This window comes from Ursus arctos, unplaced genomic scaffold, assembly GCF_023065955.2.
Source record: "Ursus arctos isolate Adak ecotype North America unplaced genomic scaffold, UrsArc2.0 scaffold_8, whole genome shotgun sequence".
NCBI classification, from domain to species: domain Eukaryota; kingdom Metazoa; phylum Chordata; class Mammalia; order Carnivora; family Ursidae; genus Ursus; species Ursus arctos.
Window position 1 is genome coordinate 1980223 of NW_026623100.1, and position 22258 is coordinate 2002480.

At 35.4% G+C, this 22258-nt stretch overlaps 1 protein-coding gene across 6 annotated transcripts in view; it reads right to left on the minus strand.

Moving 5' to 3' along the window:
* LOC113267793 (E3 SUMO-protein ligase RanBP2) overlaps window positions 1-22258 on the minus strand; it is a 77825-nt gene that overhangs the window by 29355 nt on the left and 26212 nt on the right. For all 6 annotated transcript variants that reach the window (XM_044379114.3, XM_044379124.3, XM_048222542.2 and 3 more), the window contains exons 2-17: window positions 19999-20066; window positions 18675-18786; window positions 18056-18208; window positions 12430-12660; window positions 11954-12099; window positions 10060-10252; window positions 9162-9249; window positions 7140-7349; window positions 5998-6179; window positions 5734-5909; window positions 5420-5543; window positions 4585-4746; window positions 4188-4325; window positions 3962-4108; window positions 2932-3111; window positions 2769-2852 (exon numbers count right to left, since the gene is read on the minus strand). In XM_044379114.3, the coding sequence (XP_044235049.3) occupies window positions 2769-2852; window positions 2932-3111; window positions 3962-4108; window positions 4188-4325; window positions 4585-4746; window positions 5420-5543; window positions 5734-5909; window positions 5998-6179; window positions 7140-7349; window positions 9162-9249; window positions 10060-10252; window positions 11954-12099; window positions 12430-12660; window positions 18056-18208; window positions 18675-18786; window positions 19999-20066 (2394 nt within the window). The remainder of the gene's footprint in view (window positions 1-2768; window positions 2853-2931; window positions 3112-3961; window positions 4109-4187; window positions 4326-4584; window positions 4747-5419; window positions 5544-5733; window positions 5910-5997; window positions 6180-7139; window positions 7350-9161; window positions 9250-10059; window positions 10253-11953; window positions 12100-12429; window positions 12661-18055; window positions 18209-18674; window positions 18787-19998; window positions 20067-22258) is intronic.

A 22258-nucleotide genomic window follows, 5' to 3' on the forward strand; every position in this document is an offset into this window, starting at 1 on the left:
ACAGCATGTCTGCTTTCTTCTTCTTAAGTGTTTCCAAATAGATATTTCCCAAAAGCCATAAATACGGAGATCAAAGATATCTTGAATTTTCAAGTTAAATAAGTTTTTCCCCATTCCTCCATCTACTGTATTTAGCCCAGATGCTACACATCCAAAAAAATAAGAAACTGATGGAATCACCTGGGGAAATTTAGTAGTCACTACAGTTTCGAACATGCAATTAATGCAATAATCATAATTTTAAAAATTCAAACAACTAGAAAATGTGCTGAGAACTGGTTTCAACAATTCCCACATTTCAGATGAGAAGCCAAGCGAACAGAAAAGTAAAGAAGTGCCTGGCTCAAGAGCATTACTTAGTGGCAGAGTTAGCACTAAAACCCAGCTTTTCAGGAACACAGAGTAATGTTCCACTACACTTCCACAGAATACAACGCTGGGGGCTTAAACCCATAAGGTAAGCCAAGATAGTATGTAGTATCTTAATAGGCCACAATTATATAAAATTAACATACAAAAATTTGTACAGATTCAAAATTTTGTTCCCCTCCAAAGAGCATTTTTGTTAAGTCTCACACATTGCTGATAACACTGTAATAACTGCACATACGTCAGGATATCTTTGCTGTAATTTCAAAAGTATGGGTGTTTTAGTTCTTGCCCAATGAGCATGAAACAACCGACATGTACTTCCAATTCCAAAGACATAAATAAAGCTTCTTTGAGCCTAACAGTTAAGATTACTTTCATACAGCTAAAATAAGATCATGAATACATAACCATTTCCTTACATAATTAAGTCAAATTCTTATGAAAGCAGTAAAAAGATAGACTTTTTGAAACAGACCACATATCAATATCTAGCTATAAAATAAAACACACACAACCAATCAGTCTGAGAAATGAACTCCTAGACCAACGTATGATTGGTTTATTTCACTAGTTCAATCACTTGGGAACCACCTCTATGTCAGGAATGTTGCTATGTTTTGGATTAGAGTCTTTCCCTTTGAAGGATTCACACCTGATGGAGGAAGCAGAAACAAGTAATTTCAAAAATATGGTTAAGGACTAAAGACACATGAAAAGACGCTCAACATCATGGAAATACAATTCAAAACCACAATGAGATACCACCTCACGCCTGTCAGAATGGCTGAAATCAAAAACACAAGAAATAATTAAGTGTTGGCAAGGATGTAGAGAAAAAAGAATCATCATACACTGTTGGTGGGAACGCAAACTGGTGCAGCCACTGTGGAAGACAGTTTGGAAGCTGCTCAAGAAACTAAAAACAGAACTACCATAATACCATACTCCTGAGTATACACCCAAAGAATATGAAAACAGGAATTCGAAGAGATATATGCACCCCTATGTTTATTGCAGCACCATTTACAAGAGCCAAGATATAGAAGCAGCACGTGTCCAATGACAGATAAATGGATTAAAAAAGACGTGATATAATATATATATATATATATATATATGCACACATACACACACACACACACACAGTGGACTATTAGTCATAAAAAGAATGAAATCCGACCACTTGCAACAATGTGGAAGGATCTAGAGAGTATAATGCTAAGTTAAATAAGCCAGACAAAGACAAATATCATACAATTTCACTCGTGTGTGGTATTTTAAAAAACAAAACAAACGTGGGAGAAAAAAAAGACAAACCAAAAAAACAGACTCAACTATTAGAAACAGGTAGATGATTATCAGAGAGGAAGTGGGTGAAGGAATGGATGAAATAGGTGATGGGGATTAATACATTTATCTTGGTAGGAATGTAAACTGGTGCAGCCAATCTGGAAAACAGTATGGAGGTTCCTCAAAAAGTTAAGAGAGATCTACCCTATGACCCAGCAACTGCACTACTAGGTAGTTACCCAAAGGATACAAACATAATGATTCAAAGGGACACATGCACCCCAATGTTTACAGCAACAATGTCCACAATAGCCAAACTATGGAAAGAGCCCAGGTGTCCATCAACAGATGAATGGATGAAGAAGATGTGGTAAATATATGCAATGAAATATTATTCACCCATCAAAAAGATTTGAAATCTTGTCATGTGCAATGATGTGGATGGAACTAGAGGGTATTATGCTAAGAGAAATAAGTCAAAGACAAATACGATTTCACTCATAGGTGGAATTTAAGAAACAAAACAGATGAACATAGGGGAAGGAAAGGTAAGTAAAGTAAGAGGAAAACAGAGAGGGAGGCAAACTATAAGAGAATCTTAACTATAGGGAACAAACTGAGGGTTGCTGGAAGGGAGGTGGGTAGGGGGAAGGGATAACTGAGTGACTGGCATTAAGGAGGGCACCTGATGTAATGAGCACTGGGTGTTACATGCAACCGATGAATCACTAAATTCTACCTCTGAAACTAATACACTATATGTTAACTTAATTGAATTTGAATTAAAAAATTGAAAAAAATAAAAAAGAATACACTTATCTTCATAAACACTGAGTAACATATAGAATTGCTGAGTCACTATATTGTACACCTGAAACCAATGTAACATTATGTTAACTACGCTGGAATTAAAGTTTAAAAAATTAAAATTAAAAAATGGGAAAGATAATATGGTTAAGTGTCAGGGTAAACTATACAAAACAGTATGACTCTATAGTAGCATGGCAAAGGGACATTTTGAACAGCTTTACAAGGAAGTGAGGGAGTGGTCAAGGAAGCAATCTTGGAATAAGAGAAGCAGAGTTTAGAGATATTAAGTGATTTACCTTTATGGCCTCTACTTGTTGGCAGATCATTTTCAATAAAGAATTTTGATCTTCTGCCCATCGAGGTGGTGTTTTGGGGGAATACTAAAAAAAAAAAAAAAGTATTTAAAACATTTAGAACAGAAACATTCTGCAATGGAGTGATTCATTTCTTTCTACCTACCTTGTAACTTTTACTTGGTGATAGAGAATATATGCTGGGAGATGGTGTAGAATGTTTTATTTCTGAATCTGCATTTCGCAAAGAACCATTCTTATAAAGAGGACCTCCTTCACTATAGTCATCGAGTTCCTGCATGACCGAATTAAGCATCTCTTTTACAGACTCCAGTGGCACAGGCAACTAAAAACAAAAGGCATGAATCAAAGGCTTTAGTTTGCAAAAATAAACTAACAACTCTGAAATAAATATAAAGATTTTATCTTACTAATTTATTTATACGTTCTCACTTATGTGTAATAAGCACTTTATACTTTACATAGGAACACACACGAAAGTGTTGTGTCATCTAGTCTTGACTCTAAAATCTATGATGTTCCTATCCTTTCTATTAACCATAATAATGGTAGAGGAATGTTAACTTGGGAAGTTTTTCCACATGAATAAAATAAGCTGATTTTTATTAATTTTGAGTGGGGAGAGAAACACAGATGCTAGAATGTACCAGACAATATCAATCCTAATGTAAGAGCAGCAACATGAATTGATCAACAAAATACTTGGAAGGTTTAACATAACTAAAGTTAATACCATCATGACAGTCTCAAACTGCTGACAGTAAGAAAAAAAATAATCCACAGCAAATGGTAAAGATGAGAAGAAATGCTCTGAAGGTGTCAGCAACTACTTTCAATCTCAGTGAAATGTTTAATTGCCAGATTCATTAACAACCAGTCCTTAGGCTGCAGTATTTGCTTTGATTACACTGCCAAGGTAACAAAAATAAATGTTCTGCCTTAGAAAACTTTTCTAAATTCCCTAACAAGTATTTTTGTAGAACAAAAAGTTGGACTTCCAAGTTTAAGGAAAAAAACAGCAAACCTAAGACAAAGCAATGCTAATATTTACACACCGTTTCTGTGCATTAATAATAAGTATTACTATTTTGAAATTATCAAAATATAAAGCCAAAGCAAAAAATATTTACCATCCAGTTAGCAATAGTAAGAAAGTACAAAGAGCTTGCACTTACCTTCTTGGCCACTGAAAGACTGGAATCACTGTCATCTAAAATCTTTATTAGGTAGTCCCTGGCCTTTCTCAGGTAATTTTTGCACTCTTCTTGTTCTTCAGGAGAAAGGACATCATTTTCAATGTCTTCTGCTTTTCTATGAAAAATCTATACAAAGAATGCTTTTATGAAACAATAGGTTTTTAAAACAAAAAAACTTTTAATTCACGTACCAATATCTACTTACCAGTGCAAGATTCCAGTAAGAAACAACGTTTTTTATAGATTCAAAAGCAGTCATAGCATCTTCTATATTTCCATTAACTACATCCAATATAGCAAATGTTATGTGTGCTTCTTCCTCGTATTCATCAACTTCAGATGCCTAAACACATTTAGTAATTTTTAGTCCAACTGCCTCTCCCCAGATTATCACACCCAAGTTATTTCCCAAAGATTTTACATGATCTAATTAATAGCTCAGTCTTCTTTTCTGCCATGTTTTGTGACAGCTAGTGGACTTTGAAAACAATGCAAGGATCAAAGAGACAGGCAATTGATTAAAGCAGTTTATACCTCTATTTCTTTGTTTATAAACTGGAAATCCACATCTCCAGCTCATTCACAAAGGGATCCACCATTACCTGAATGTCTGCACTATGAAAATGTTTAAACAGAGGGTCCGTAGGTTCAGGAATACTGCTCTTCTTTTTGATTGTCTTCAACATTGGCAAAACTTTTTTCCAATAATGAACACTTCTGCCTATGTATTCCCGTTGATCATAAAAAGAATTAAGACCGCTGCCCTAAAACAGAAAGTTAGAAGCACACAACCTAAGGAACACAAATAATAGAATCTAAAAATTCCTTTATAAATGGTCTGAACAACTGGTTAAAATTTCAAATCAAGGCAAAGCAGAATCTCAGAAGTCACAGACCTCACTTTCCAAATGTTGGAAGAAATGAACACCCTAATACCAGTGATCATTCTAGACCCAACTTTTAAACACTTTCAATGATACTACCTAATGAGGCAGCCCTATCTGTTTTTTAAAAGTTGTCATTTTACATAGCCCAAACCTGCCACTCTGTAAGTGTTACAGTTTGGTCGCAGAGTTAAATATCCACACCTAACCTTGTCACAGACTAGACCTCAAATATTTGTAAAGATCTATAATGCCCTTAACCTACAGAGCCATCTGCTACTGACATGTAAAAAAAATTCTGAGGCTGGATAATAATTACCATAACTTACTAAGTAATAATAACAGCTAATACTTACATAACATTGACTATGCCAGGCACTGTTCTAAGTGCTTATATATCAGCTATTAATTATTTTGTGGCAAGATTAAAAAAAATACATTTCACTTGGCATAATGCAAATAAGCTGCTACTGTTTCTTTGATCTAAAAGACTACGGGAAAAGTTTGTTTTTTAAAAATTAGGTAATGAATTCTTACACTTTAATGAACTCACCGTTTTCTGAAGGCATTTTGCCCAATGTACAAGCAGGGCAGGCTGAAGGCCATGTTTTTCCTGGCCCCTTAGTGTGTTTATGTCATGCTGAACTAGAATTCGCAATTTTGCTGTGGTTCCAGGTCTAAAAAAAGTTTAATAAAACTGATTTATAAACACACAGTTCAAAACTTATATGTATGTTAATCATCACATGACAATTAAACTCAATCTTCACATGAGAATTAGACACCTAGGCAGTAAGTTTTTAAATAGGTTTTTAAGTTAAAAACTTAGGCAATAAGTTAAAGGAATGTTTTTATTTTACTACTTACACTGTTTTTCTGTGAATTAGATTACAAACTGCATCCCACCAAGATTTTTGTCTTTCTGTACAAAGCTGTTTACATACAGGAAGTGGCAAGCATAGTGGCTGATAGAAGCTATAGTGAGAACTACATTTCTCCTTTAATTGTAAGTGGCTGGTATATATTACTCCAAGTAGAAATACCTGTTTTATTTAAAAAAAAAAAGTCAATTTAAGTTAGAAAACATTAAACAAAATTCAAAATATTTAATTTGTTAAAATCCTTGCTTACTTCAAGATCTAAAATACATATTGATTCCGGTGCATTTGTTTCAAGTCTTGAGGTTTCCTGGGGCAAATGATGAAACAGCTGCTTTAGCCATTTTCGAACTGCAGGTAAGGCAGACAACGAATTCCACTGCAAGCCAAGCCAGGTAAGGTGCTGAAGACTACCATTATGTGCTCGAATGGCACCTGAAATAAAGAGAAAAAACTGGCTTGAGGTTTTGGAAATCTTGCTTGTGTCATCAGTTTTGCCAATTACTCACAATAAATGCATCTTAATTTTATAACTGCTTTTCTATATTAGAGCTGGGGCAAATTCTATGCTAAGCAAAGTCTCATGTTCTTACTAAAGGTAGTCACACTTCATATTTAGGAATTTTAACAACAACAGTTATGAGGAAAAAAGCTCCTTTCAAGTCTATCTAAGAAAAAGAAAGGTACTCACTAGAACTCAATAAAACACTGTAGTGACAGAAGCCACCCAGTATGAAATCCTGAAACTATAGATTTTCCTTTCAGTAGAGAGTCATTAAAACAATGGGATACCACTATATTAATCCCTTGGGACAGCAAAGAGATTTTTTCTTCCACAAGAAATTTAATACCGAAAAAGTTATGGGTTTTTGGAAGCATAAAGAGGTACAACCCTTCTGGCAATACGGCAATTTGCAAAAGACTTAAAGGTGTTCATCATATTTACTCCAGTAATTCTGGTTTTAGAAAACTCTACAGAAAGATCTGAAATACAGCTACTTTATTTTTCACAGTGAAAAAACTGAAAACATCTTAGATGCCAAACAGCAAACAAATTATGGCTAATTCATATAACAAATTATACTGCCAATAAAGTAGTTATTTACAGAAACAGATAAACAGGGAGAGAATTCATGAAAGAAGACAATCACATGTACAGTATAAACAACCATTTAGGAAAAAAACATTCCACCACAATCAAAAAGAAGAGCAGGAAAAAAACAAAGCCCTCACACCATCCTACCCCCCTCCCCAAATACCTCAAAGGAATACAGGGAAATATTAAGTCATTATTTCTGGGTAATGAGATTATGAAATTACTTCTCATTTTACTTTTATTCTCCTAAAATAAAAGGATTAAGATACAAAATATTTACTTTAAAAGATACAACTTACCAACATCATATCTAGCCAAATCATCAGGCTCTGGTGCTTGTACATCAATGTTTCCAATATCATCATTACCAAGAAATGATCTATCCTTAGGTGACTGACTAGAAAACAGAGCGTCATACAAAGCAGACTGCCCACTTTTATTGGCGAAGGATTCTACAACCTCTTTTAAAAAATCTTGTTTGTCACGACTTAAGTTTAGCAGCATGTGCCCTGAAAAATGAATTATTTCCATCGTTTAAAAAACAGATTATTTTTACTCACATCTCTCAGTTGTTTCATTCATATACCCTAAGAAGAAAAAACATGATTATCTCAGAGCTAGCTAACCCTCCAACCCAGCAACCACAACTGAACAAAAAGGGTGCTTATGCAAAAAATGAACAAAGACTACAGGTTTAACAGTTATCTTTACATGCTAGAGTGAAAGAAAGATGACCAGAGTATGTCTGAAAAATCCTGAAAGTACTTAAAATATTTACATTTTAGATGGAAGTGTATCATTTAAGTGGCCACAGAAGAGCAGAGCCAAGCTCAAATTCTCTGATCTGATACACTGACTTTTAAACCTAGCTGGTAAGAATCACCCTTGGAAAAGCTTTAAAAAAAAAAATAATTATTTCCAGGCCGCACTTCCTAGAGATTGATTCCACAGGTCTGGGGTGAAGAATCTGTTCTTAAAACACTCCCTTGGATGAAGTTCTAGTACATGCTATAACATGGCTAACATTGAAAACACTATGGTAAGTGGAAGAAGTGTCAGTCACAAAGGAAAAGACCACAGGTCGTGTAATTCAACTTATTTAAAATGTCCAGAATAAGGAAATCCAAAGGGGAAGAACATTAATGGTTGCCTTGGACTAGAGGATTTGGGGGAAAATGAAGAGTGACGTGCTAACGATTATGAGGTTTCATTAGGAGGTGATGAAAATGTTCTAAAATTGACTGCAGTGATGGTCGCACAATTCTGTGAACACACTAAAAACCACTGAGTTGTACATTTATATGAATCACATGATGAATTATGTATGATATGAATTCCATCTCAATTAAGCTGTTTAAGGGGGAAAAAAACCCACTCTTTGGAGTAATTCTGTTGGTCAGTCAGATCAGACTTAGCTCTCTGAAAATTTGCAGACAAATTCAGGAACATCCACATCAAAGACATTAAAACACAATTCATTTTACTAACTGACACTCTGCAAAAACATCTAGAAAACATCTACGACAGCCTTCCAAAGGTAGATGAGAGACATAAGGAAAAAAATGTAGTCACTTCTTCAAGGACAGGAAGTAGACCTCCCACAAAAAAGCAAGCTGTGGGATAGAGGAGCAATATATGCTTTGACCAGTAGCCTAACTACAGACAAAGCTTAGAGTTTTTTTAATACTATTACTTGCTCTATACAAAGTTCATTCAATTTTATACCAAAACTGCTTGTTACATAAAGCATTCTGTTTCTTCAGTTCATTGCTTGATTCGCTAGCTACACAAATATCCTGAATGAAGTTTCTGCCTCAACAAAATCAGACTAAATGTAACAGACCTTTAGGATCCATTCCAAATAGTCAAAACCAGGAATAAATTTACAAATTCCAAAAGCCTAACAGTATGTGAGTATGTATCTTCCATCTTCTTTACTATGTCATCAGTTTCTTAAGCGATCATCTCTATATCCTCCACAGCAATATTTTATAAATTACTGATGGTAAATGGCTGGCAAATCAGTTAATTATTCTCAGTTCAGGAAGTGCTTTAAAATATTCAGAATGGAGGCTCTGGAAGCTAGATAAAGGAGGGGTTAAAGAGTTTCTCCATCCAGGAGCAGATAGTATCAAACATTTGTTACCTTCTGAAGGAGACTTTTCTTCTAATTCTGTATCTCTTGCCCTCATCCAATATGGCAAAGAGAAATAAGTGATTATGACAAATTATCTCCTAAACAGGTAGATTATCATAAGAAGTGCTCTAACAGAGAAATTTTCCTTTTTTCTTTTTAAAATAAAATTAAACATTAGTATTACCTGATTGGCTCAGACGATCATAGGCCATCATTTCCACCAGATTTTGTCCAACTTCTCCTTTTATTAATTTAATCTTTGGTCTTGGAACCTGATAATTTTAGAATCAAAAGTCTTAATTTAGTGATGCCCATATTTCTAACAGTAAGATGTTCCTTTCTATTACATTGTGCTTTTTTGATGATGAACAGTTAGCCAATGGTTAAACTGAGTTGGAGTTGCAGTTTTCCAAGTGGAAAAAACTGGGAATCACAGAATTTAGGTAATACGTAAAAGGTGCCTACGAAAACTAACTTCTGAGAAATTACTTTCTACTATAAAAGCACACTGTAGACAACACATTTTCAAATAGTATGGATAATGTAGGATACCAATGGGATAAAGTGGGACAGCCAAGAGTATAAAAGGAGTCCAAGCCATACCATATGAAGAAGAGCTGGAAAAATGATGAATAAATAGAATGGTGAAGAGAAAACACAATAGCTCCCTTCAGATATTTAGAAAATTATCTCATAAAAAGAGTTCTATGTTTTAAATAGCACCAAAAGAAAAACACCACCAATAGGCAGCAGGCTGAAAAATGCTATTTTACTCCACATAAAGAAGCACGAAGACCCAAACTATCAAAAATGGCAGAGTAGAAGAGCAAACTCTTCAAAGCAGTCTTCCAGTTAAGTCACAGCAATACAGACTGCCACCAACAATGCATCAACATTATCTATTTCACCTCACCAGTACTGTATGACTCTTGTTATTTTTCAGCTATCAAATTAACTATTTCATTTTGACTTCAATTCTAGAGATTTATTCATATTTTTACTATACATCAGGACATACATCCATGTGAAATACAACAATCTCTGTGAAATGTCAACTGCACCCAACACTAGAAAAAGCTTACCTGAAATGCTATAAGATAGCACAATGTAGCCAGCTCAGAGAGAGCTCGCCATTGCACTTCACTATGCTGACCCATCTTCAGAAGTAGAGAGCCAGCATGCATGTAGAAATGTCCTTTTACTTCTAAGAAAGTAGTTGAGAGTTCATCATTTCCACCCACACAAGATTTCACAGACTGAAGAGCACTATCAAAACTGCAATATTAAATTATTAAACTGGTATTAAACCTATTGGATTGTGAACAATCAAGGTTTCATGGGTTAATTAAAAATTAAATCAATAAAGGAGTTTATTCTAAACTTTATCTTCCACATTCAAGCTAATAATCATTATTCTCTACTTTAGAAATTATGAATCTAGTGTTTATTTTTATTCCACATACTTCCTATACTTCAAGCTTAACCTCTAGAAGGTCTTATTCCAGTTGTTTCCAGCCCTCCAATCACAAAAAAGATACAAATCAAATGACAAGATTATGGACTATGGTGAATTTTTCGTAACTAACCACAATAAAACTGGAAAACTAAAATATTTTCTAGTTTTTCCTTGATCACCTGGTTTCATTATTTAATTCAAAGTTGGAATTTCTCAAATCAGACATGTCATTTTCAAATTATAAGTAAATGATAAGATATTAAGGTTATCAATAACATAATTGCTCTTACTGTATAGATAACTACAGGCCTAAATTGTATTCCTATTATTTGTAAATGTACTAATTAGTGCTTCTATATCCAAATGATACTCAGAATCTTCACTTTGTAAGAAAAGCAACATTTATTAGAAACATGAAGCATGATTTCTAAGTAGGTTTATAGGTGAGTTCCAGGAATTCCTAGAGTTTCTCAAGACCCCTTTAGGGGATCCATGAAGTTTAAATTATTTTTATAGTACTACTAAGAAATTGTCTTTTCCATCCTCATTTGCTCATGTAACCAAAAATGTATGCATATATAAGTCACACAAAAGAAAACATCCTAAATATTTTCTAAAATAATCTGAAAGTTAAAATGGTTCTAGACACTATCCTTATGCCACCATCTTAGGACACTAAGAAATTCTTCAAGAAAACTACCCCACCCCCAACACCAGATGGGGAACAAGAATTACTTTTCAAACAAATGGGCAGTCTAAACCAGGGATTGACAAACTATTTCTATAAAGGGCCACATAGTAATCTGGCTGTGCAGGCATACAATCTGTCACAGCTGCTCAACTCCACTCTTGTAGTATATTAGCAGCCACAGATAATACATAACAAGAGGCACAGCTGTGTTCCAACGAAAGTGTATTTACAAAATCAGGCAGTAAGCCATATCTGGTCTACAAGCTGTAGTCAACCCCTGCTCTAAACTAACATTCTTATACAAATCCAAGTGATATTTTTGTTCAATGAAATTTACTTTAATAAAGTGGAGATATGGCCCTCGAAATCAAAATTTAGGAAGAGAGAAAATCGTGTATTATATTTTAGCTGTTTCTAAGCTAAAACATCAAGAGTTTTCTGAAATACTGGTGACACTAACTGCTTCTACTACAACATCTGACAGATGGAAGTCTATTTTGATTTTCACTCAAGATTATATCATTTTTGAAATAAAATATGAAATAGCAGTTAGAACATTCATTTTCAGGATTGACTATTAAGCATGCCAAAATTGGATACATAACTATAATAATTTAATCAAGTCTGAACAATAACACAGTTTTCTAAAAATCAGAACCAATTATAATATCCCCACAAAAGAAATAAGATTCCAAGTGGTTTATCGTATTAACCCCTGGGTACATTACAGAAATAGCGATGCGGTAAAGATGTTTACACCAATGAACTAAATCACTACAAAAAGAAAATCTACAATTGACACTGTGGTACTCTCCTTAAGTCAACATACCTTTCCAATAATTCTCTACTTTCCTGCACATCTCTAGTGGAGAGCGTAAGAAGCATAAGGTTAGCATAGGCCAGAAGTAAGTCTTTATTGGTAGTTTGCCAGTTACTTTTATCAGATTCCAAACACTGTAAAGACTCCAGATATTCCTATTTTGTAGAAAAAACAATTATAAAACTTTATCAAGCATTACCAAATTAGTTTTATGCCTATAAACTCCTCTGCCCATCCCTATACTTGTAAAACCATATTAATTTTTACATCAGCCTATGAAAACACCAAAAATATATATATATATTAGTTGTATTTATCTCTCTAATCTACCCATCATAAAATTGAAAACATCCTAGTAAAAAGTTCACTTCATAGTTGCTACACATAAATGAAAGAAATTTAAGTCTTAGCATTGCTTAAACACAAAGGGATGTATATTAAATGTCTACACAGACGTGTAGAGACTCAAAAGAGTTTTTACCTACCTTAAGAGTCTGTACAACACATGAATTCCATTCTAAACTTGAACGCAAAGCTATGTTTTTCTCTGCCTCATGGCAGTGGCCCACAGCATCTTTCAATCTTTTATTTGAGCGATATAGTTCTACTAGACGGATGTTCACATAGACATCATCAGGTCTTGCATAAAGTTCTGACTGAATCAAGTCAAAAAGTTTATTCCATCCATCTTCACCTTTGCAATCTAAAAGCTGTTCCTATTAAAAAAGCATCATTAATTTAGAGAAATACCAGGGCAAGTTTAAATACATCATGGTCCCTATGAGCATCCTAGGGGCACCTGGATGGCTCAGTTGGTTAAGCGTCTGCCTTTGGCTCAGTCACGACCCCAGAGTCCTGGGATCGAGTCCTACATCGGGCTCCCTGCTCACCAGGGAGTCTGCTTCTCCCTCCCCCTCTGCCCCTCCCCCCTGCTCATGCTCTCTCTCAAATAAATAAAAATCTTAAAAAAAAAAAGAAGTACCATCCTATATACCCCAACTCTCATGGAAGAGAGCAGCTCCCAGCCCAGAAACTAAACCTCAAGAAATTTATGTGGAGAGAAACATCTGAGATTATATAGTACCAACAGTTGCCCATATACACCTGACAGACTGCAAGGACTATTGCCCCACATCCCTGTACACCCCAGTCACCACCACAAGCTTAGGCCTCCCCAGTCAATCCTCATACAAGGGTCCTTATCCCCAAACTGTTCTGCACCTCCCTAAATCTGACTCAATCTCCTAACCCCCCCTGCTCCCACTTTAAAGCTTCTACTGTTTTGCTATCTTCTCAGTCTTCACCATCTAGCCTTAACTAAATGGAGTATTACCTTAAGATAACCCCCATTACTTCTCTGCCATGGTGACCTTTTCTCTGTTAGCCTATATACAAGTAAAGGAAGTGGGGTTAGTAAACTGTTCACCTCCAAATCCTATCTCCACACACACACCTGTTTACAATCCTGTTTTCCAAAAGACATGCTATCCAGCTCTTCCATTCATTCCTCCTCATGAGCAACTGGAATAAAACACTCCCTTCATTCCTAACAGCCCTCGCTAGTATTAGCAATTGAAAGATATACAAAGATATACAATAGCCTGGCTACTCGGTTCATTAATTACCTCATCTCCATGGATCTGCTCTATACACCAGTCTCAGCCATCCATTTAGGATTGACTTAGGTCTTCAAAACCCGTATTTTGGTCATATCACTTAGATCACTATACCTCTCTTATTTTTTCACCTCACTGTGGGCACACATGACCTTACTGACACATATATTTGTCTCTACCACATGGAAAGAAAGCTTCTGTCAATACACTGGTATCACCAGGTTTTAATTTTCCATAAAACATGTATTTTCCTTTGCTGTCAAGCTAAAATGTCCTAATTCCTAATATCCATAATTACTGCTTCCTTACAGATCCCCTCAATTAATTCCCTCTACCTTTCCTTAGAAAAACCCTACCAACTGCTTTCTCTGTGCCTATCTATACACTAACAGTTGGGCAACAGGGGGTAGGGCATTCAGGAATCTGGGGAGATCACAACCAGGCTAACTGACTACCTTCCATAATCTCAAGTCTCCAAACTCGTAATGCCTAGAACAAAATTATACGTGACCTCGGATTCAAATTCTCCATTCCCTGAAAAGGTTACTTCATACTTCTCATCTTTCCTCACATTTCCCACACTCTCCTTCAACCAGCACTTTCAACTTATGATCACAATTTACCCTTCACTGAGAAAACTGAAGCCATCATTCCACTTTACCTTAGCAACTTGTACTCACCTTTTCACTGCTCCCTCCACATAGCAAAGACCAATCTCTCCATTAATGCTGTTTCATTGCCCTCTCCTTCACCAATCTCTTTTATATCATTTCCATAAACTTACACTTCACCTTTCTAGATCTTCAAAAAAAAAACCCTAGACTTCACTTTAGATAAAAGTTTAAAAATTTGTGGGGCACCTGGGTGGCTCAGTTGGTTGAGCATCTGACTCCTGGTTTCAGATCAGGTCAAGATCTCAAGAGTCCTGAGATCCAGGCCCGTGACAGGCTCTGTGCTCAGCAGGGTGTCTGCTGGAGAGTCTCTCTCTCTCTCTCTCTCTATCTCTCTCTCTCTTTCTCTTCTCTTCTCCTCCCTCTGCCCCTACCACCACTCACGCACTCACAGTTTCCCTAAAATAAGTAAATCTTCAAAAAAAAATTTATAAGTAAAAGATTTAACACCTTCATGGGTCCTTTTCAAAAACTCTACTCTCATATTTAAGAGAAAAAGCCCTCTTACCAATATTTTCATTCATTAAAACAAATACCAAAAAAACTATTTTCCTTAAATTTTAGGAGAAATAGAATTACTCTACTAAACAGTTATGAGTCTCATGCATTTCAATTTCAAAAAATGGGGGGAAAAATCTAAGGAAGGTTTAGCTTCAGACAACAGTGTATTTTTTTTTAAGTTTTTATTTATTTAAGTAATCTCTACATACAACATGGGGCTCAAACTCACAACCCCAAGATCAAGAGTTGCAGGCTCCTGAAAATGGGCCAGCCAGGCACCTCTAGATACCAGTGTCTTTAAAGTTACTAAGGAGAGGCACCTGGGTGGCTCAGTCGGTTAAGTGTCAGCCTTCAGTTCAGGTCATGATCCTGAAGTCCCAGGATCGAGCTCCGCATCCCAGCCCTGCATCCCAGCCCTGCATCCCAGCCTCCCAGCCCCACATCCAGCTTCCTGCTCAGCAGGGAGTCTTCTCCCTCTACCACTCCCTCTGCTCATGCTCGGGCACATACACTCTTTCTCAGATAAATAAATAAAATCTTTAAAAATAAATTAAAAATAAAATTACTAAAGAAAATCAACATCCTTCAGAAGCAGCTATTTTACAAGAAAAATAAACTCCTATCAATATATGTGTTCCTTAATGTCACTGTCATCAAATAAATTGGATTGTCAAGGCCAATAAGGAAATTATGTTTGAGGCTAACACAAAGGTAAAGAAATCTACACATTAGACCTGCCATTTTAGATTAATATTTAAAACCAAGCTGCTTATTATAGAAGAAAACTTGCTGTTACTGGTATTTATCTCTAGGGTTTTTAAAAATATTTCATATTTAAAAATCTGTGCACACTTGCTCATATGAGATTCATAATAGCCAAAAACTGGAAACAACCAAAATGCCTATCAAAAGTAAATGGTTAAACTGTGGAATACATCCATACACAAAATATTACTCAGCATTAAAAGGAACAAATTACTGATACACCCAACTTGGATTGAACTCAAAGGCATTATGCTGAATGAAAAAAAAAGCCATCCTCAAAAGGCCACATACTGCATGATTCCATTTATATAACATTCTGAAATTACAAAATTATAAATATGGAGAACAAATTAGTAGTTGCCAGAGGTTAAGAATGACAGGAAGAAGGGGGTGGGTAGGACTATAAAAGAGGTAGCATGAGGGAGATGTTTGTGATGATGGAACAGTTTTGTACTTTAATTGCAGTGGTGGTTACACCAATCTATACATGTGATAAAATGAAAAATTATACACACACATTATACCAATGTCGAATTCCTGATTTTGATATTGTACTACAGTTTCATAACATGTAGCCACTGGGGAAAGCTGGGTGACATATACACAGAACCTCTCTGTACAATCTTTGTAACTTCTTGTGAAAAATATGATTATTTCAAAATAAATTCTACTGGGGTGGCTGGGTGGCTCAGTTGGTTAAACGTCTGACTTCAGCTCAGGTCATGATCTCAGGGTCCTGGGATAGAACCCTAAGTCAGGCTCCACACTTAGCAGGGAGTCTGCTTGTCCCTCTTCCCTCTCCCTCTGCCCCTCCCCCCATTTGTGCTCACTCAATCTCAAATAAATAAAATCTAAAATAAAATAAATTCTTATGTATATGTTTGTGTACATATACATATACAAAATATGTATAATGGAGGTGAGGGAGCCATTAAAAACAATATACAGTTGACCCTTGAACAATCTAGGTTTGAAATGCACAGTTCTATTTATATGTGAATTTTTTTCAACAAGTACAGTACAGTACTGTAAATATATTTTCTCCTCATAATTTTAAAATGTTCTTTTCTCTAACTTATTTTAAGTGTAGGAATACAGTATAGTTAATTGACTGTTTACTGTTATCAGTAAAGCTTCCAGTCAACAGTAGACTATTAACAAAGTTTTTGGGGAGTCAAAACTTCTATGCAGGGGCTCCTGGCACTCAGTCCATAGAACATGTGACTCTTGATCTTAGGATTTTGAGTTTGAGCCCCACATTGAGTGTAGAGATTACTTAAAAAAATGAAATCTTGAAAAAAAATTATATGCATATTTTCAACTGCACACGGGATAATGGCCCCACCCCCTATCGTTCAAGGGTCAACTACACACTTAAAATTCTGTTTGCCTAGAAAATATGGACAGACTTTCTCCAAAAGAGTTACTCAAGTAAACTATATTTTACTCAGTAAAAAATAACCATTAGAATTGGTCATTGGTCAATATGTTATCAGTAAAAACCTCCTGTTATTTTTAGTAATTATCTATAAGATACTGGAGAAACTGTTATCTTTCCCTTGAAAATTTCATTGTCCACTAACACAGTCCTTTCCATTTTTTTCCCTTAAAGATTTTAAGTAATCTCTACACCCAACATGGGACTCAAACTCACAACCTTGAGATCAAGAGTCACATGCTCTACTGACTGAGCCAGCAAGGCACCTCAACGCTTTCCATTTTTAGATAACAGTTCTTAAAAACCTGTATAATAACCCTAAACTGTCATCCTTTTCACCCAATGAAGCAAAAATTTTCTATCAGAGCTCGATTTAAATCCTAACTCTACCACTGAGCTACAAAACTGTAAAATCCTTCTATTAATCATTTCATTAGGGTAAATAAGATACCATTTGTAAAACATAATAGTGTCTAATGAAACAGCATACGCTCAGAAACGTTTTGGAAAAAAAATTTGTTCTGCCATTTTTTATAGATATAATTGACATATTAACATTATTTAAGGTGTACAACATAAAGATTTAAGACATGTATCTAATGACATGATTTCTGTAATAAGTTTAATATCCATCACTTCACACGGTTATAAATTATTCTTTTCTTGGGGTGCCTGGGTGACTCAATCGGTTAAGTGTCTGCCTTCGGCTCAGGTCGTGATCCTAGGGTCCTGGGATCAAGCCCCAAGTCAGGCTCCCTGCTCACCAGGTAGTCTGCCTCTACCCCTCTCCCCAATTCGTAAGCACATGCACCCAAGTGCACACCATCTCTGTCTCAAACAAAATCTTTTAACAAATTTGTTTTGTGATGAGACCTGCTCTCTTCACAACTTTCAAATATACAGTACAGTATGGTTAACGACAGTCACTATACTATACATCATGTCCCTAGAATTTATTTTATACACAGAAGTTTGTACCACCTTCACCATTTCCCACCAACCGCCACACATACTGGTTTAAGGTTTGCTACTGAAAAGTCATTTAAATTCCAATTAGAAACGGTTTTGTCTTAAATTTTCCCCAACTGTCTTTCTTTACTATGTTTTGTTCTGTTTTTACCTTTAGTTTATAAATTGCAGGACTTCCTGGGAAAAGTTTAGCTGCTCTTTCAACCCAATATTTTGCTCTTCCATCAGTAACATCATTTTTACAAAGCAATTCTGCAATCTTCAACACAAGATCTTTTTGTGTTGGGTTTAATTCCACTGAACGCTGATGCCAGAAAAGAAAAAATAAATTAGGATTCCTAAAGCTCTCACATATAAAAGTTAAAAATTTACCATCTAAATGACAACATGGTATTTCAAAGTTGTTTAAATCAAACTTAAAGTGTCTTAGAATTTTTTTGCAAATGAATTAAATAAAAATTACGTTTTTATTAGGTAAGTGCCCCCCAAAAAGAAAGAAAACCACACTTATAAGAACAGCATTTCAAAACATGTTAGAATTTATAGGTGTTAATCTTCTTTTACAAGTGCTAACTTAATGATTAATTACAGTGTACTTTGGGCCAAATGATTTGAAATCTATTCTAATCTGTGAGGCTTAATAGTACTATGATACCAATACTTATTTTCATGACATCCATAAAATATATTTGAATTATTTATTATATAAATTACTCTGGGCATGATGTGTGTGGCTGTTCAAAGGCTACGTTTTAATCTTAACAGTTTACCTTGTAACTTTCAACAGCTTTGTCTATATTTTCCTCCACTTCATGAAGAAGACCAAGAAATCTGTGAGCTTTGGGGTCTCTTTCTTGCACATTAATATATGCAGATATGTATCTGTTTAAAAATAATAATACAAAAATCTTTAAATTATCACATTCAGAACTGCATTTAATTCCAACCTGAAGAGTACATCTTAAACCAAAGCAACCACCAAACTAATCCACATTGTTATACTAGAATATGCGGAAAACTAGAAAGCATCCATAAAAAGAATACTTTAACACATACATACAAAACTAACAATATACTTATTTTACCATTAAATACTACATTCACCAAATGTTTCTTCTAATGCTACCCATTCGTAAGAAATGAACACACAACTGCTTTTTCCTCCTGATTATATTTTGATAAAGCACTAAAGAGTTTTACATAGAAATTAGAAAAAGATTATAGTAAATATTTGCTTTTTTTTATTGTATTATTCACATTTTAAACAAAAAAATAGTATCTAATAATAGTACTGTTCCCAGCTAAAACACAGCAGAGGAAAAATTACTAAAAAACTAACAAATGCAGGTAATTTCCATTTCTTAAATCAAGTTAACAGCTAAAAAATAAGCATCTTCTAGGCTCAATAAATATTATTTATATATTTATATCAAAGACCAAAACTGGAGGAAAAAGGGTCATATTAAAAAGGAATACAGTTGACAGCACCATTGCTGCCAGTTAAATAAAGGTGTTACCATTTTCCTTACTTGTTAGCATTTCCATCTTCCCATAAATGCCTTTAACCTGCCTGACTGCCTGTCTCCCTCCTAATTTTCTGCTTTAAGCCACTCTAAATGAGGAAATCCGATCTCCAACCTTCTTGGCCTTAGAGGTGAAACAAAGCCTCAGAGTGTTACCTACTGAGTCAATTAAAGATCTTTTACACAAGCTATTCTCCTACCCAGAAATCAAAGTTTAATTTTGTATCCACTGGTATTTTTCCAACTGATTAAAGTACCAGATATCTAACCAGGAAGAAATTAAAAATAAGCATGGTTCTCTTTTATTCCTTAGAAGCGTTTTAAACCAAATGATTTCTTGCCCTAGGTATAAACAAGCAGCAGGCATGTAGAAAATACTCATTCTAGGCTCAGTCTCCATGAAATTGAGGCTAGTCCTTTATAAAAGTCTGAAGTGATAGAATACCTTATTTCCAGGACATACTTAGGAAGAACTGCTAAAAAAAACATATTTTCATCCATTTCAAGTAAGAATATGAGGGGGGAAAAACGGCTTTAGAAAACTAAAGCATGTTTACAGTTTGGTACTTACTTTTTAGCAAGATCATATTCTTTAACTTCATAGTACAGCTTTGCAAAATAGAATCCTTTCATTGACTTCTAAAAAAAAATTAAGAGTTCTTTTAAATTTTCATATTTTCAATTCTGTTAAGTTTTCACAGAACTAAAAATCTGCCCTTTAGTATTAACGTACTTGATTTTGTTCACCTACAAGGTAGGGAAAAAAACTGCCTGCAGAAATACATGTATGTTGTAAAAGTCATGATTCCATGTTTTATATTTCTCATCATAAAACTAAAAATAGGGGCACCTGGGTGGCACAGCGGTTAAGCCTCTGCCTTTGGCTCAGGGTGTGATCCCGGCGTTGTGGGATTGAGCCCCACATCAGGCTCCTCCGCTATGAGCCTGCTTCTTCCTCTCCCACTCCCCCTGCTTGTGTTCCCTCTTTCGCTGGCTGTCTCTATCTCTGTCGAATAAATAAAATCTTAAAAAAAAAACAACTAAAAATAAATTTAAGAACAGCAAGACAAGACGTCAGAAATTAAGAATTTATATCAGCAAGAAAGCTGAAAGAACACGTGGTGCCACTATCTCACTCTGCAGATAACTAAAGAGACAGAAACCTGCTTTCTTAGGGGAGGTGAGGTATGCTAAAAAAAAACTTCTCTTCTCTTGCCATATTCAAATCTTTCTGGGGAAAAATAAGCAAGTACTTCCAACCCATGAAGGCACAGGGGACTCCCCGGTCCAGGTGCTGTTGTTCTCTCTACAGATCAGTATTTTACACTTAAGGAATTAAAAAGCCAGAAATAAAAGTTGAATTCTTCCAGTAATAAACCAAGTCCACACCCTGGCTCTTTTACTGCCCTAAGTTCCAAAGTTTAAGATCCTGGGACATACCAGACAATGTTATACACACACGGTAAGAGTACACAGCCATCAAACATATAATTTTTGAAAACTATACAAGGACACAGAAGAAAACCAGTACATTAAGTGAAAAAGAAGTCTACAAAGCAGTGTGTTTTCATTTATTTTCTTTCTAAAAAAAATGCAGGGGTGCCTGGGTGGCACAGGCATTAAGCATCTGCCTTCGGCTCAGGGCATGATCCCGGTGTTCTGGGATCAAGCCCCACAGAGGAGCCTGCTTCTTCCTCTCCCACTCCCCCTGCTTGTGTTTCCTCTCTCGCTGGCTGTCTCTCTCTGTCAAATAAATAAAAAAAAACTTTTTAAAAATTTAAAAAATAAATAAATAAATTTTAAAAATGCAGATTTAGGTTTTGTTCATTGTGCCTACTATTTTTCATCAGGCACTGTTCCAGGCACTGGGAAACCAGTAGTACACAAAAAAAATGTGTCTTCAAGAAGCCTGCATTTTGAGAGGTGACAAGCAAACTGTTACCTATATAGGAGCAGAAAAGAGTGCTATTTTATAGCATTTCATCAATTATTTACAGTACAGCACATTTTAACAAAACTAAAGTCAGTATACATCACACAAATCACAGGAATCCTAACACTGTTGCCTGTTTAGTTGGCAGTGTTTCTTCTTTCTTAGCTGGTAATGTTGGTGGGGCACAAACAATGGCATCATATGTTCTATAAAATAAGAGAGTTATCAGGAAAGGTCTTACTAAGTATTTGATCAGATATCTAATAAAGTGAAGAAATTATTATCTGGTGTAGAATAGACAGCAGATGGACTACAATAATTTAATCCCCATTGTTTACTAAGTTTCAATTTTTTCTTTTTAACCAAACCTACAGGCAATACTCTTAATCACACTCATCTTCTTAAAATACTCTTCTCATGACTTCAAAGATACCATGCTCTCTAGTTTAACTTCCACCTTAGTGGCCACTCCTTCTCAGGCTCTTCCTCACACTGACTTCCCCAGGAATCTCTTTCAGGAGATCTCCTCTGTGACAAATACTGAACCTCACCTATGACTACTGATAGTATATTGACTCTCAAATATGTATCTTTGGCTCTCATTTTTCCTAAGCTCTAAATTTATATGCAAAATATCATCACCAAAATCTGTCAGTTCTACCTTCCACACTACCTCAATCCACCCATTTTTCTACATCTCTGTTGCTACTACCAAAGTCCAAGCCTGCTATGATCTCCCTCTAGGACTTCTGAAAAGGCTGATTCCTTCCTGTTTCCCTCTATATATTTTTCCTCCCATCTAATTCATTCACCAAAGGGGTATCATTTCAAAAGTAAGACAAACCATGTTATACCTTTGCTTAAAATTTAAAATCCTTCCATGGATTCCATTATGCTT